We start from the raw sequence: 17573 nt of genomic DNA on the forward strand, positions 1-17573 counted from the left end.
TTTTTCAAAAATTGTATTCCAGATTTTTATAAAATCTTTTGAGATTAAAATTTTAGAAAAAAAATCATTTTTTTACAAAATTTTCGAAATTAAAAAGTTCATTTTTAAAAAAAATATATAAAATTTGGAAAATATTTTTCGTAATAAAAAATTTCCTGAATTTTTTCATTTTCAAAAATTAATTTTCAAACTTTTTAAATTATTTTTATTTCTAAATTAATATAAAATAATTTATATTATATTTTTTTTAAAAAAATAGGCACAAATGCCACGTGTACACTTAAAAAAATAAAAATTATACAGTCAACACGCCACATAAGCATATATGCACAGTCAGCATGCCACATAGTGTACCACGTCAGCAAATATGCACAGTCATATGGGGGAGGGGTTCCAGAAAAAAAAATTGTTTTACAAGGATGCAAATCAAACCGAATATTTTATAGGGGCGAAAATAGGAAATGACCTATATTACAAGGGTGAAAAACACTATTAACCCTAACTATTATGTAGTATTATGAATAGAGTAAAAGTGTATTATTTTTTATTGAATCAATATTTACAATGCTATATATAGCTAAATGATGTTGTACAATAGCATACAAAGGGGGTGGGATTTAGTATGGGAAAGGAGAGTTGTTTCCCATCATGGGAAAGTTATTTTCAACCATTAGATCAAATAGAGAACGTAATTTTATCATAGACATTCAACACCAAAAAAATTTCTCATACTCACCACTCATCCACAAACGGATGCTGCTCCAACACCATTCTTTCTCCTTCATGCCACACCACCACCAACATCAAACCTATTGTCCCTTTTTTTTTTCCAGAAGAATTAAAAAGGATACCATTGTCTCAATTTTAATCCCACAGTATAATGAATCAACTAATTTAAATGTTTTTAAACATTTCCTTGTTCTTTGAATCATCGTGATTCTGATGAGTTCTATATCACAACACAAAATGTTTCTTCCAACCAAAAATTAAAAATCATAACCTTATAGTCTTATAATATTGTGACAATCACCCTACATGATTACTCATCCAATCAATAATCAAAATCCATATAATATTAATATCCCAAAATCATATTCAGATTCACTTATTTTCTTCCTCTGTTTCTTCCTCTGATTTTCTTGCTCCTTATCTGATTTTGCAGAAAGTTGCAATTTTTCTTACAAAAATGGCGAGTTTAAGCATGACCCAGATGAAAACTCGCAATTCTGTATCTGGGTTTTAATTGAATTTGTCTAAGAAAGTTTATGCATGTTTTTGCTTCTGAGTGTCAAGTTTCAGAGCCTGATTTAGTGTTAACGTTAATGGTTTGTAGGAACGAATTACACTGTTATGAAAAGAAAAGAGTGACCGGAAGTGGTAGCCGGAAAACTAGTCGGTGGTGGTGTGTGGTGGAAGTTCAAGAAGATGTGAAAGAGAAAGGAAAATACATGGTGTAGACAGACCATGATAAAATCAATGTTCATCTCTAACCTAACCGCAAACATCAACTTTCCCATGGTGGAAAACAACTCCCCTTTCCCATACTAAATCCCACCCACAAGGGGATAACATCAGTTTATAATAGCTTATCACTAAGCTAGGCTAGATTGCTTGATAACAAAGGTATCTTCTTAACTATTGTCATGTAATATCCCACCACAAGTTGGAGGTTGATAGAGATCTAGCAAGCCCAACTTGGATAGTAGAATGCCAAAAGGTCGAGGAAGGAGAGGTTTAGTGAAGAGATCAGCAAGTTGATCTTGAGAAGAAACAGGTAGCAGCTTTAAGATGCCTGCATGAAGCTTCTCTCTGACTATGTGACCATCAATCTCCAAATGCTTGGTCCTTTCATGGAAAACAGGATTAACAGCTATATGAAGGGCACATTGATTGTCACAAAACAAAACTTAAAGCTTGGGGCATTGAATTGGTAAGTCTTTGAGCAAGTAAAGAAGCCATTGAAGTTCACAAGTAGCTGAGGTCAAGGCTCAATATTCTGCCTCTGAAGAAGATTTGGAGACAATCACCGGCTTCTTTGTTCTCCCTGAAATGAGGGATTTTCCTAGAAAGTAACACTGCCCAGTGATTGATCTTCTAGTATCACACAACCAGCCCACTCAGCATCAGAGAAACCTTGCAAATGTAAAGAAGAATCTCTGGGAAAATAGAGACCTTTGCCTGGACAACCTTTGAGATATCTAAGTACCCTCAAAGCTACAGTGTGATGAACTTGAGTTGGTTTGGAGAGGAACTGGCTTAGTTGTTGAGTAATAAAGGTGATATCAAGTCTAGTAGTATTGAGATATAGAAGTCTACCAACCAATCTTTTGTAGGAGGGAATGTCATCATAAGGTGGAGAAGAAACATTGTGAAATACCATGCTGAGAATGAGCCACTTCAAGCCCAAGAAAATATTTCAGTTGACATAGATCCTTAATTTTGAAGGAAGCATGCAGGATGGATTTAATGTGTGCAAATTCAGATAGAGAATCTCCAGCAAGTATAATATCGTCAACATACACCAACAATACAGTAAATGACGAAGAAGTTTTCTTGATAACCAAGGAATGATCAGAGGTTGCTTGAATGTAATGTTGCTGAAGAAGAATGGAAGTGAGCTTCTCATACCACTTTCTGCTAGCTAGCTTGAGACTATATAAAGACTTCATGAGTTTACACACTTTATTGGGTTTAGATATTGTGACATCAGGAGGAATGATCATGTAAACATCTTCTTGCGATTCTCCATGAAGAAAAGCATTGTTTACATCAAGCTGATTTAAATTCCAATGATGAAAACCCACTTGGGTTGGCCTGGTGGTATTGGCTTGGGGCATGGGAGTGTGCTCCTCCTTGAGGCTCCTGTGCCAATTTAGGGGGGCTAGTTTAGCTTCTTCAAAAAAAAAAATCCAATGATGAATGGATGTAATTTTTTATGTAAATTCATCACATTTTGAGTTCACAAAGCAACTTAAGCAGCAAGAAAAGAATGAAAAACTAAATAAAATGAAGAAGGTGAAATCGTGACACGGTTGCTGAAAAACGTGTCACGATTTGGAGCACTAGAAACATGCATTCGACATTGATGAAAACGTGTCACGGTTGTCATTTCGCGACACGATTTGAGAAACCCTAATTCAGTTGGTTTGTTGTACAAGGTGTAATCATTCTATTAACTATGATAAATAAGGGTTTTGATAAATGAAACATATTTTTACCATTAGAATTAATACTTTAATCATTTTATTAATAATCGTGTAAAACTTAAAAAAAGCATCTAATTTGATATGGAGAGAGTAATTGAGTGGAGAATAATCCTTAAAATTGTAAGAATTGATTAAAATATATCTTCATTTTTGCAAATTGATGAATACATTCTTGAAATTATAAAAGGTAATTTAAAATGGTCTTCCATTAACTTTTTCCTTAGATATTATGATATGACACATTAAGTAGACATGTCACATAAACTAATTTGTCTATAATTTTTTTATTACAAAAGTTTAGATAAGTTGGGTAGCTCATGAATGTTAGAGTAGACCTCAAGACTCAACGAACGCTAACAAATATACTTGTTGGGCATCAAAGATAGTTCTCACACCAGTAACATGAGTTATATGAGTAAACTTTTTATCGATTGGACTGGCCTTCATTGACTTCCCTATAAACTTTAGATTATCTTATGAATGAATGTGTCAATAATTACATAATTAGATTGGGATATCTTAGCCCACAAATCCTAGGACAAAAATATAGCGAAATTGTTAGCACGAACGCCGTGACCGGATTCAAACCTGACTTCTTTGTATGTAGGTTTGAGTTTTCAATTGTTATTATATTCGTCAATCTGCAAACTAAAAATTGAGATTTCCTGGATTTCATAGACAATCTATGGTGAGGTGATATTAATGTGAGATTAATATTTAGGCCACATTTTTAGTCAATAACGCGGATGAAGCATTTTGAATGATGCTTTATTATAATTTCAAAGATATATTTGCTGATTAGTAAAAACATGTAGTATACAAGACACACGAATCATAACATGTCATTGTTTTGTGACATAAGATTTCAAAACCATCAATGAGTGCACAAAAAATTGGCCTTCTAGTAGTAATGTAAAGCAAACCACAATCACTAGACATTCTTACACACTTTCTGCATTTACATATATGCACACACATTTTTAGAAATTCTCAAACAGACAAACACCACTAGCTAGTTATTTGTGCCTACACAACTACTATAGTTAAATATTTGAAATATATATGCACACTTGTTGAGTTTAGTTTCAAAAAAGAAAATTTAACTTGTAAAGAAAACTACTTCTGCAACACACTCTTTAGTTTTTTTGAGTAATGAAATCTGGCTCAGCTGGTTTCTGAGGCAAAAGTGGTAGAAATTTCTTTGTCTGTGTCACTCTTTTGCCACTTCTCAAGTGCTTTAATGCATTGGATGCAAACCTTTGTACATATACAGTGGAACCAATGCTTGGTGAAGAAGAATCTTCCTCATTTTCAGAAGCATTTTGTTGTCTTTTTTCCGCTTCACGTAACAATTTCTGAGCCCTTTTTTCCCTGTATCGACGCCATATTACTTGTATGAAACGCGCTCCCCATGTCCTCCATTGCAAGGAATAAAACCTGCTCAAACATTATTATCAATAAGGTTGCGAACCATATTTTCATTCTAATGTCTATTTACCAGGGTCTCACATTTCCTCATACTGTTATCAAAACATTTATATAGTTTTGAATAAGCAAAGGTGAAAAAACATATCAAGCCTTGCCTGAAAGTGTGTTGGAGTTGTTTTCTGTTAATAAGACGTCGAAATTGGGAAGCAACGATCCTCAAGTCATCATGCATGAGAGCAAAAGCTTCAACTTCTGTAATAGTTTCCACTGTACTAGTCGAAATAGGTAAGTTTGAAGAGGTTATAGGATCCAAGGCCCATGTTAGAAGCTCCTCTCCACAAAAATCACCAGCCTTGAGTTCCGTCGAGTTAAAGAAACCAGTTCTTCCACCATTTGTTGTGGCGGTCTTAAGTTTTCCGCGCATGATGAAGAGCATTTCGTCCACTGGATCACCTTCACGAACAACAAAACTTTTCTCGGTATAAAGGACCGGCTTCAGTTTATCACACATTGCGTCCAATAACTGTTTATCCATGTTGCCAAAAATTGGCACCTATCATCACATGTAAACAAGTATAGTTGAGTGGTTAAAGAAAAAACCAAGAGAAAAATGATATTACTACGTAGGATACACACTTTTTTAAGTAAATCTAAGCAAAGATGTCTCCTTATATCTCTTCTCAGATCTTTAGGGAGGTTGTAAATTAGTTTCTCTTCTTCAACGCCTCGATTTTCTTGCCATTTGTATTGTTCATACCGTCGAATTCTTTGCTTCAAGTGATCCGGTAGCATACGGTGGCACATCCATTGTTCTGCATCCCTCCTTTTGATTCTCATCTCTTCAACTCTAACAGTTGTAGATTGTAGATATTTCTGTGACAAGCATCAACACAACCTATAATCTTTACTTCATCAGAAAAAACTATAAATTAATGATTCTAATATATGCATGATCCATATCTTGTTTACTTAAGTAAGGTGGCTTGATATGCCTAAAATGTTTTTTGACAGCATATAATTTAACCTTTTTAGTTAAATAAGCTTTGAAAAAAGTCTTGGCTTGGTCTATTCTGAAAAAAGTCTAACTTGACATGTGTCCGATATAGACTAGGTCGTAGGCCCTTGTAAGTCAGTCTGACTTATTTCTATGATTATCTCAGAGTCCTTTCCTTACTAAGGATTACCTGCATATTTCCTATAAGTAACGCAAATAGAACCAAACCAAAGACAGCAATGAAGATTGCAAAGATTATCTCCCCAATATAAGTGCTTGTCTTCAGGTTCTGCCCAACAGAACTGCAAGTAACAACAAAATTTGACTTTTAAATAGATTGAACTAAGTTTTCCTTGATAAGATGTCACAAAATATTAAATAGTGGTTAGTCCATCGAAACACTGCGAATAAAGTTAAGGCTGCGTTTGAAAGATCTTATGACTTAAGAACTTATACAAATGTTTGGAGGAACTTATGAAAATAGCTTTTAAAAATATATTATACATAAACTCTACAAATAAGCACTCATTAACTAAATTTTAAATAAGTTGTTAACTCTATAAGAACACAAGGACATATATGTTCCCGCAGAGAAGATCAAGAACCAACCTTAAATTGCGCAAACCCCACCAAAAGCAGTAGAAGAATTTATGATGAAAGTTTGTATTCAACTCCACCACACGAGACGTTAGAGCATCAATAAATATTCCAAAATTGAAAACTGTTGGGCCAATAATATCATCAGGATCTTTGTAAGGACAAGTTGTAGAATTGTTGAGAATTGAAAAAAGCGTCGAATTGACTCGTCCGCAGCTCAGATAGGAATCATCAAAGAATGGAGTATTCTTCAATCGTCTACGCCAACAACGCAACTCTGATTCTATCGAAAACAAATACCAAAATGCTCCAACAACCTAATATCACAAATAATTTGGATTTTTTATCATAAAACATTAAAACTTAGCTTAGTAACAAGGAACATACATGAATTAATGCTTGTGACAGAAGTAACAAAATTACAAGCTTACATGACTAGCTAGCATATAAAGAAAGAGATTATAAGCAGCTCCAGCCCATGCTGTCTCAGTTAATATACCAGAAGTGCTTGTTACTTCATTGAACAACGTATAGATTCGCATAAGTCTTGGTGCGTACTGTGTTATTATCGTATACTTCAACCAATCCTTTGTTATATATGGAACTGAGCCTTGTGGAATTGGAATCATAGCTAAAATCACCATCTATCAACACATCATTAGGATTGTTAAAACAACATCATATTATGTATGTATGTATTATTTAATTAAACTGAAATTGAAATTATTATTGCAGTTGACTTCGCATGTATCCTACGATACTGTTAACCATGCTTAAGAGCATTAGTTAAGTAAACTAAAAATCTTTTCAAAAAAAAGTAATCTAAAAATGATTATTATTTATTGAAAAGTTCACCTTTTAATACATTGGTAACCTAAGAGTTAAGAAACTGAATTTCTGAATAAGTACTTTTCACTTTTGATTAGTCCTTAAAGAACTCCTTAGAATATGCTTGAATAAAGAAAGTACTGTATTCTGATACCTGAGGAAGTGGAAGAATTGATAGAATGTCAATGATGAAGTGAGAACTTAAGTATCTCTTTGCTATAGCAAAAGGATCATCAACCGGCTCGCCCCTTCCAAAAATGCGCGAAGAAGGTGCAATAAACCCGGTTCGAAACTGAAAGACGATGCGAATAATGTAGAAAAGATCGAAAAACGTCCGAAGAACACTAGCAGTAATCTTCAATGTTCCATTCAAATTAAGGCATTTTTTCTGGTCATCAATCACAGGGATGTAAAAGAATAATGGATCCATAGATACTGCCATCACACATGTTATAACAAAGATCTTGTTCCATTTCTGAAGTAGTGGACCTTGTGGATCAAGAACACTGCACCTAGAAGCTGGTTTTTGCAATGATTCATTATTTTTTGCTGGAGTAACACTTGGTTTAGATTTTCTTTTTTCAAATCCATCAATTGAAGAATCATATTGTGAAAAATTAAAAGATGATGATTCTGACTTCCAATCTTCAAATCTGAACAGAAATATAATCTCAGTTAAGGATCATATCATATATTTTGTCACATATCATAGAAAAAGTTCATGACTTAAAATTGAAAAATAACCAACTAGGAAAACCATAGATTTATGCTTAGTTTATACTACCATATGATATATCATATATTTTAGTCACTCATAGTAATATGGTCATATTTTGAACTACTAACTTGTGAATTCGGATTCTTTGAGGTCACCGATTGTAAGAATTTACGTAGTCAGCACATCGGTGACCTTTGAATAGAGATCAGATGTTTCTGGTTTCAAGCTCAGTATTTTAGATTTTAAAAAGAATCAAAATCTGCACTAAAATATGGACCGTTCGATGTCGATCAAACGACCACCGATGTGCTGACTACGTGAATGAGTGCAATCGGTGACTGCAGGAAATCCGAATTCGTATAGGCAATTTTAACTTTCGTTCCTTTTGTAAAATAATTAATTAAAATGATACCTTTTTTCCTGAACAAAACAAATGAATCACTTTTTTCTGATTAAAAAGAATATGTATGGCAACTGAAACAATAGGCAATAACACATGTGATGCTAAAATAACATGCTTGAACATACAAAGTACAAACCTCACAAATTTCTTTTCATTTGTAGTCATGATTTATAGGAAATAACACTTTATTTGAACAATAGAAGATTCACTAATCACTGCAAACCTGCAAAATCCATCTTCAAAAATTAGAATTTTTGAGTTCATACATAACTAGAAAAAAAAGGTAAGCTATTTTATGTATAACTATAAGTGCTGCATGGCTATAAAATCATTCTCCAATTTCATTATTTATTATGTATATGTTTGTAATATAAGTTATTGATAAAATAAATATAATACACTAAGCATAAGCAGAATACATAGAAGACATAAATATTTATTGAAAATAATAAAGTCAATAATAAGACAATCTCCATATCAACCTGAGAGAAGGGTTGGCTTCACATGAACCATAAGAAGAAATATTAATTAGTTAAAAATATCTTGGATGAAGAGTAGAGATAAGATAAGTGTGAAATAGTAGAAGGAAAAGGAAAAACAGTAACACCACCAAGGTTGGTTTTGATAAATGTGAATGAAGTCACTTTTTCTGTTACCTTACCTATAGGAACCAAAGCAGAATGAAGAAGAATTTAAAACTCATAAAAGCAAATAAAATGTTGCATGCAACCTTGTTAAGAAAGAGTGTTTATGGTTACTTTGTTCACACAACACAACCATGTGATGTGAGTATTAGAAGAAGAGAAAGGGAAAGAGCACAAATTAAATGACGTAGACAGTGTGACGATAGTCTTATGTCAGTGGGGGTACACAACAAATAAATCCCTGTTTGCTCATTTACATGCAAAATAAAATGCTCTCTCCATTTATTTACTTTTGATGTTATTATAAATTTAGAAAGCATTGATTGGTATATATATTTGATGTTCATATATATTTAGAAAGCATTAACTGATATATATATATATATATATAAGTGAGTGCGATCTTCACCTTACAAGTTAGTTTTGTAAGGTCGAGTTAGGTCAACCCAAATTCTAACATAGTATCAGAAGTTATCTGAAATTCGTTGGACCACCTGCTATTAGACCACGGATCACACTCCAAATATTCAGTCATGGACATGAAGGGTGTGTTAAGAGCCCCACAATAAGTGAGATAAATGTATGGACATGGATTTACAATGATTGCAATCTTCACCTTACATGCTAAATATCCCGAAACCGCGTATCACGACTGCATCACGAAATTACCTTGCACCGGTTTTTATTCTTTAATTAATTTCATTTCTCTCTTTAAATGATGAGTTTGGTCTCCAATGTTATTTCTCACCTTAATTCCATGAGACCACCACCACTTCAACTTAGTATATTCATGGCAGCTGGCATTGCATGCAAAAGTGACGGTGGCGGTGGATTTTTCTTTTTTGAGGCACACGTGGTCCTTTTTCTCTCTACCTATTCAATTGTAGTATAGCAAAGAAAGAAAGAAATATAACTAATCCAAAAGCTTAGAAGAAAATGGATTGAAATATGACAAAATGTTGTATCGTGAAATTTTCGGGAGCAAACCTCTCGCGACATATAGCAACGCCCCCTTACATAAGACCTTAATGAATTCATATGATGAGACCTCTTAAGTTTAAGTATGACTTGTTAGTATCTCATCGACTATTAATTCTTAATGTAATGATATAGTGGTCGGCTCAATAGCCAAGCTTTGTGCTCATTTATGTTAGTGTTCTTACATGTTAAAATCTAAACAATGCTTATTTTTTGTGTCTTTTATTTTTCTAGTCACGCTTAGATGAGATGGCACGGGTTTCTTCTAGCTTAGTCAAGATTTTGGGTTTGAATCCAGCCTTATACATGCAGCAACGTTAAAACTCTTAGAAAGAATTTGCCACCCATTTGGGTTCCACAAAGCTCGATGGATTAGTCTCCATCATTACATTCGTTGAGGATACCGGTTTACACAAAAAAAATAACAAACCAAAAATAAAACACTATAACAAAGGAGTCGAACTCGTGCCACTATAATCATTGTCATTGCGAATATATGCTATCACCAAACAAAATAACACATTGTACAAATTTTATTTCATTAACAATACTTAAAACATTATTTGGGTGGTGAGTCTAAAGAAAGCAGATCCTCTCCTGCCTCTCTTGTGACACCCCGTTCTCCCAACAATCGTAATATTAATTATAATAATCAGAGTAATCATACAACGAAGTGTCACACTACTTTTCAAAATTTCATAAATAGAAAATAACTATTTATTTTAACCAACATTTAAGTTATCTCAAAAACTGCAGCGGAATAATTCTTTCGAAAATAATATAATTCAACCGGATCCAACATCAAAGTATTTCTTGGCACAAAGGCCTCAACATAATATTCATTATTTTCATCAATGATAAACTCCAACAACAAGTCTTTTCAAAACATGATACATAAAAGAAATGAAGAAAACATTCGCGACGATCCTCATCCTAATATGTATCAGAGCCCTAGACACTTGAGCCATACCTACTAATCTGCCGAACCTGCACGTTACCAACGTAAGGGCAACATTCAAACAGAAGGGGTGAGATACACATCTAATAATAATAATATATAATTCATCAAATTAATGAAAACAACAATAGTTCAACAACTAGCATTATCAAGTTCACATATACATACATACATATATATATATATATATATATATATATATATATATATATAAACTTAGCATCATATTCGTTTTCAACAACATTAAACAACATCCACAACACAAACGTCATTATCAACAATGAACACCAACTACTCAACCGACAACGACAACTAAGACAATGCAACTCCGACAACAACTAATGTATTATGCATGTGGTACCAACTACGCGCGTTGAATGCTAAGCATTCCAGAGCATAAGTCCCCAACAGTTTGGATGGTTAAAGTATCCCAGGACATAAGCCCCCAACAGGTGAACGATAAACATTCCAGGGCATAAGCCCCCAGCGCTTTGAATGATGAACATTCCAGGGCATAAGCCCCCAACAGAACATGAGTATGCATATGGACTCGACTTGTGTATATCAACATACAACTTCAACAACGACTACAACAACAACATATGTGCCTAAAATAATTATGACACACTCCCCAACTTCGACATTAGACGATACAACAACGTCAACAACGGAAAGGAATCAAGACAGCATAATAGAAATGCATTTTATACAAGAATTCACATCATTCAACTTCCATATACCATTTTTACCTCATAGACAATTCTTAATAAATCAAGGAAACATATTAACATGATCATGGTAAACTCCTAGTGCACGAAGCAAATTTCCGAAAAAGGTCGCACAGGACCCAAGACGCTTAAGCGAGCATCAGCACGCTTAAGCGACCAAAATGTTGTAACTACAGGGCTTGCACGCTAACTGAACGCTTATGGGACGCTTAAGCGTTCCCTCTAAAAAGGTAAGGACGCTTAAGTGAGCAACGCACGCTTAAGTGACCAAAATGTTGTAACTAAAAGTCTTGTACGCTAACTGCACGCTTGCAGCACGCTTAAGCATACAGTGTCTGAAAAATTCTGGGCAGCTACAGGGTTGCTCGCTTAAGCGAGCATTGCACGCTTAAGGGTGAGGCTTCAGGTTTCAGAAAAATTGTTACGATTTCAACATGGTTTCACCCAAAAATCCCATCTTTGATCCCTTAATCACCCAAATTGTTCCACAAACATGTTTACAGGTTCAGTAGACAACATAGGGAGCAAAATAACATATAATCATACATTCAACAACTTAATTCATTACAATTCATCATTTATCACAATATTTCTAACCCTAGAATCAAGAACAACAATTCATCAATTTTCAGAATTATATACCTTGATTATTGAAAGGAATTCCACCCTTACCTTAATTCAGCAAAATCTACAGCAAGAAATGGTTGGATTCTCTCTTCCTAGCTCTTCTCTTAGCTTTCTCTTCCTTCTCTCAAAAAATCAGTTTCTAAAGTTTGTATGTGAAAATGTTTTGTCTCCTTTTCTTTCTTTTTCTCAAAAACTATAATCTCTCCTTTTCTCACTTAACTCCCACTAATTTCCCATAATTACTACTTAATTCCCATTAACCAAAATAAATAATAATTTCATATTATTTCTATTTCTCATATTATCTTATCAATAATAAAACAATATTCATTCAAATAAAACACAACTCCATAAATCATACAATAAAATAGAATTACACCATATATCGCATAAAATCACACAAAACATATATTTCACATAAAAATCATTTATATAACAAGTAAAGTCATATAAAAATATTCACACATCTACCAAAAATAATAGAATAAAAATGGGGCGTTACATCTCTCTCATGCCTTTTGTCCTGCTCTTTGATCTGAACCGTCCATCAATTAATTTGTGTTGTTGACGACTATATTTGACTTAAATTAATGGTCCGGATGGCGCAGCACCGTCATGCGGCAGCAGAGGATCTGGGTCCGAGACTAAATGAAATTATGAAATTTTGTGGCCCTCAAAATTTAGGTCATGGCTTCGGCCTTCGGGTCTAGTTGCACATCCTTAAATTCAGCATGTAAGTGAGTTTAATGTTGGATATATAATAAAGAGGGTGTGCTATATTCTCAATGTCTTAAAGTTTTAGATGATGATGTGTGTAACATATTGATTTATTGTCACCACCGTCGCTCCATGGTATTTTCTTTGGTCTTTTCCAACAATCAAACCATGCATAATTAGAATGAGTTATAATGACTAGGGATTCATATTATGTGCAAGGATTTTTAATCCATTAAATTAAAAATAAAAAATCAATTTCCATGATAAAACATCACCCTTCCAGATCAACAAAAAATCTCAATATGAACATAATAAATCGAGCTTGATAGAACTGAATAAGGAGTAGGACAACAAAAGTAGATAGCATCCACCAAAATGCATGATTAATATAACTTTATATCTTTCAGTCATGATCCTTGACCAAATGTGTCGTATGATATATGGCCCATAAGAAAGTGGAGAAGCTGTTATTTCCTTGCACTCAAACCTCTCTTGCCTTTGCTTATGGTTGTTGTAGAGAGATAATAAGGAAGGAGAAAATATCAACTGCATGGAAAAAGAGATATTTCTATATTTTAAGATATAAAATGAATTCGAATGTTTGGTAAACACAACTTAGTTGATAACTATAAAAACGTTAATATGCAGACGTCGGAGTTCGAATATAATTTTCTCATTTCTTTTTTCCTTTTTAGTATCCAATAAGAGAAATGATTTTGTAAAATAACTATATGTAGGGTAACATATAAAAATTAAGTTTTAATATCTAGTTTTTTTTGTTCAAGTTTTAATATCTACTTTAATAAATGAAAACTATACAACTTGCTTAATTTTAAAAATAAATATTTTATTTCTTTTACATAAAATCTAATCCGAAGTAATATTTTGTACAATCTTAATGGATAATAACAAAGTAATTTTCATGTATTATCAATATCATTTCCATCAATGGTATGAATTTAAAAGGATTATTCTGGCTTCCACATCATATTTTGTCTCTGCTGCCAACTTTTTTACCACTTTATGACTTGTTTGATGCATTACTACTATACACTAAGAAATCGACATTAAAAAGTAGAAAAGAAATAAAAGGAAAGAAGGAAGGAAAAGGAGGGACACAAAAAATGAAAGAAAGAAAGAAAAAAACAGCAAAGTTTACAATTATGCGATCCCACGTGATACGTGTGATATCTTTTTCTGCTTTAAAGAAGGAAATTAACGATCCTTCGAGATCATATTATAGCTAAAGATGTTGAATTAACTCATATTAAAATAAAAATTTATACTCAAAAAGCTAAAAGTTTTCTAATAAAAAAACTAAAACTACTCTGTTTTTTTTTTTTTGTTGATGGAAAGGAATTAAATTAATAATAAAGGAGGGGACTAAAAGAGTGACATAATCAGCAAAATGCACATAGCCTAATAAAGGACACAACCTCTAAAATATTCAAATACAAAGAGACTTGTGGTCCAAGGAAGCTTAGAAATCAGCACACTTGTTAACATCATGAGCAATAGAAGTTGCACTAAAGGGTGCCAATTACAAAATCGAAGAAGTTGGTGGCTCCGTTGTTAAGGCGTTGATAGAATTAATATTTGAATAACATTTATTATGGTCAACAGTGATAGAAAAAACACAGTTGTTGCCATTTACTGTTACCGAAAGGAATAAGTGAACCATCTGCTTTTGAGTTGAAGAAGCCGACTAACCAGCTACTTTCACCTTTTTTACATTGATTTTGGTGACACTTGTTGCCATTTATTTAATGTTAAAAAACAATTCACAAGAGAGAAAGGGAAATGAGGTTTTGGTGACAATTCTAATTTAATTTTTTGATCCCTTAACAAAAAAAATGTCATCATGTAGCATGGTTAAAATCAATGTTAAAAACAACAACACATGTCACCAAAACCTCTTTTCTCTTTCTCTCTTGTGAATTATCACCAAAACTTTAGTTTCTTCTCCTTCATCCACCAAAAAGGGGTGATTTAGGGTTAATTTTTGACCCAAAATCACATCTCTCTCTCTCTCTCTCTCTCTCTCTCTCTCTCTCTCTCTCTCTCTCTTATTGAAATAAGTGATTTTCAAATCTATTTTGTTTTTTTTATTTTGTGATTTCGCCGTCTTCGTGCAACGTTTGTTTGTTCGTCGTCTTTGTGCGACGTTGTTTGTTTTTCTTATTTCTCTCAGGTATTTGATCAGTTCAGATTGTCAGATCAGCTTCGATCCAGTGCAGATCCAACCAATGACTTTAGCGTCATCCGCGTTGTAGATCCGGAGACATGGTTATTCTGGATATTTAAATATAGTCATATGTGTAGTCATTTGTACTTTGCCTTTTTATGCTATTAACATGGATGTTGTGAGCCTATTCACATATTTATCCTTTTTGTTTTTAACGAATTTGCATTATATCAATGTACTCTATCAATTTGAATGAATGAATATCATTTATTTTATCAAAAAAATCAATGTTAAAAAATTTGGACCAATGGTTGAACCGATGGAAGTATTGTTTCAAGATTCAAAGGTTCAAACAGAGCTCCAACATTTTTTTTTTTTGAAAGAAACAGAGCTCCAACATAACTAGTGACAAATAAATAATACTTTTATCATTTATTTCGTATATACTGCTACTGTAACAGTTTTTATATTATCAATCAATCGTTAGTGTCATATAATTCAAAATATTTGACTTTTATCCTAAAACATGAATTGCATGTGATGTAAGTATAAATTTGTTAACACTAACAAATATATGAAGAAGAAGAAGAAGAATTGATAAGTAACACTAACAAACTTTCTTTTGGTATGACAGGTGGGTTGGTGATGTCCCCTTATGTAAGCGTTTTCCTCGTTTATTTGATTTATCCACCAATAAATTAAGTACGGCGGAGGAAATGGTTAATCTTGGTTGGGAGGTAGGTGGGGAGGCATGGAGGTGGAGGAAGAGACTGTGGGCGTGGGAGGAGGACATGGTAGAGGAGTGTAGGCTCTTATTTGACGGTTTTGTTTTGCATTATGATAGCTCTGACAGGTGGCAGTGGGAGCCAGACATCCATGAGGGCTACACTGTGAGCGGAGCGTATCAGCTTTTGACTAATCAGAATGCAGGTTCTTATGACGTTTTGGGAGATCTTGTTTGGCATGAGCAGGTTCCTCTGAAAGTGTCGATTTTGGCCTGGAGATTGCTGCAAGACAGGCTTCCTACTAAGACAAACCTCGTCAGGCGCAACATCCTTCAGCAAGACGCGGCAAAGTGTGTGGCGGGTTGTGGTCACGACGAAACAGCATCCCACTTGTTCCTCCATTGCGACGAATTTAGTTCTTTATGGCAGTATACCAAGCATTGGTTGGGTGTTGCAGGGGCTGATCCTAACAACCTTAATGACCATTTTGTTCAGTTTATTCATTGCACAGGTCATTCGAAGAAGCGAAAATCTTTTCTTCAGCTTATTTGGTTGTTGTGTGTTTGGTTGGTTTGGAATGAGCGAAATCAGAGGCTCTTTAATAATACCCAAACCCCAATTATACAGTTTTTAGACAAAATTAAATTTCATTCTTATTGATGGCTCAAAGCTAATAATGCCACGTTTGTGTACGGCTCTCAGAGTTGGTGGTCGGACCCTATGTTATGTCTGGGCCTCGATTGACCGTAGTTTCTGTAATTATTGTTGTGACTCTTGGTTTTGTGGAGTGACTTCTTTAGTACACCTTGTGTTAAAGGGGTAACACCCCTGTTGTTAATATATTCCATTTTTTCTTCTAAAAAAAATTGATAAGTAACGATATATGATAATTAAACTCATATTTCTAACCTTTTAATACAATTTTATATTATAACATAAAATTTAAATTAAATACAATTCATATAGTAAAAAAATGCATAAACATTTTATATACTGAGATCCGAATGATAGACCGGTTCAACTAGCCAAGCCTGGTTTTTAGAACCTTAGTTTTTTTTTTTTTTTTTAATATAATAGATAAGTTATTTTTGAGATGATTTTCCCATAATTGTGACCACCACCTTGTCCTTTACCACCAACCTGAAATGAATGGTCATATTTTGTGTTACAAAGATAATTTCTTTCATAATCACAAATACAAATTCAATACAACTATGCCCGCCCACGAAAATACACACAATCAATATTTTAAATAATAAAATGATTTTTTTTTCCTCTTTCTACTTTTTACGATTTATGGTTGTGCCTAAAATCGTAAACCATTACAATTGTGGTTGTGGCCACACAAACATCGGTTGTATTACATAAAAATATTTCTCATTGATATTCGAACTTGTACACAAATAAATTAATTTTTTTTAAGTGGCGGCTCAAAGTTGTTAGTTATTATAAAAATATCTATTTCCTTCAAAAAAAAAATATAAAAATATCTTATTAATATATTAAAATATAATGCATATTTAATTCTTAAGGCAAAGAAGTGTAATTGAAGCATCTCTTAAGTGAGGAGAGCATAATTTACTCTTCGGTTTTACCTCTCAAAATAAAGAAGTGTATATTTTACCGTATAAAAGGAAAATATAATTCAAGTTTCGATGTAGAGGTACAATATGCTCTAAGCTCTATTCGTTTGTTAGAGTTGGTTATAATTTAGTTAGTTAGGTGCTATATACAGAGAAAACATGTTGTGTCAATTTGTCATTTTTTAAACATGATTCATATGTAAAATTTCTCTTAATTTCCAAGCTCGCTCTCAGCTTCCAAATTCAACTTTCTT

General features: G+C 33.4%; 2 protein-coding genes across 5 annotated transcripts; one reads left to right on the forward strand and one right to left on the reverse strand.

Moving 5' to 3' along the window:
* Positions 1-4041: 4041 nt before the first annotated feature.
* LOC146897542 (cyclic nucleotide-gated ion channel 1-like) lies at positions 4042-8941 on the reverse strand. 4 transcript variants are annotated; one of them, XM_085737891.1, is made up of 9 exons: positions 8852-8941; positions 8311-8397; positions 7208-7706; positions 6657-6869; positions 6238-6542; positions 5819-5930; positions 5271-5507; positions 4790-5187; positions 4042-4643 (listed from the first exon to the last, which is right to left on the reverse strand). In XM_085737891.1, exons 2-9 carry the CDS (start codon positions 8337-8339, stop codon positions 4343-4345), a joined length of 2094 nt encoding a protein of 697 aa, XP_085594017.1. In that variant the 5' UTR covers positions 8340-8397; positions 8852-8941; the 3' UTR covers positions 4042-4342. The 4 variants fall into 4 exon arrangements, with proteins under 4 accessions (XP_085594017.1, XP_085594015.1, XP_085594014.1 ...); XM_085737889.1 differs by having other exon boundaries at positions 8836-8941; XM_085737888.1 differs by having other exon boundaries at positions 8831-8941.
* Positions 8942-15727: 6786 nt separating this feature from the next.
* LOC146897543 (uncharacterized) lies at positions 15728-16527 on the forward strand. Its single transcript, XM_085736434.1, has 2 exons — positions 15728-16247; positions 16439-16527. The coding sequence occupies exons 1-2, from the start codon at positions 15728-15730 to the stop codon at positions 16525-16527; spliced, it is 609 nt and encodes a 202-aa protein (XP_085592560.1).
* Positions 16528-17573: the final 1046 nt, after the last annotated feature.

Source organism: Medicago sativa, chromosome 8, assembly GCF_051527215.1.
Source record: "Medicago sativa cultivar Bolivia chromosome 8, Bolivia_mono, whole genome shotgun sequence".
Lineage (NCBI taxonomy): Eukaryota > Viridiplantae > Streptophyta > Magnoliopsida > Fabales > Fabaceae > Medicago > Medicago sativa.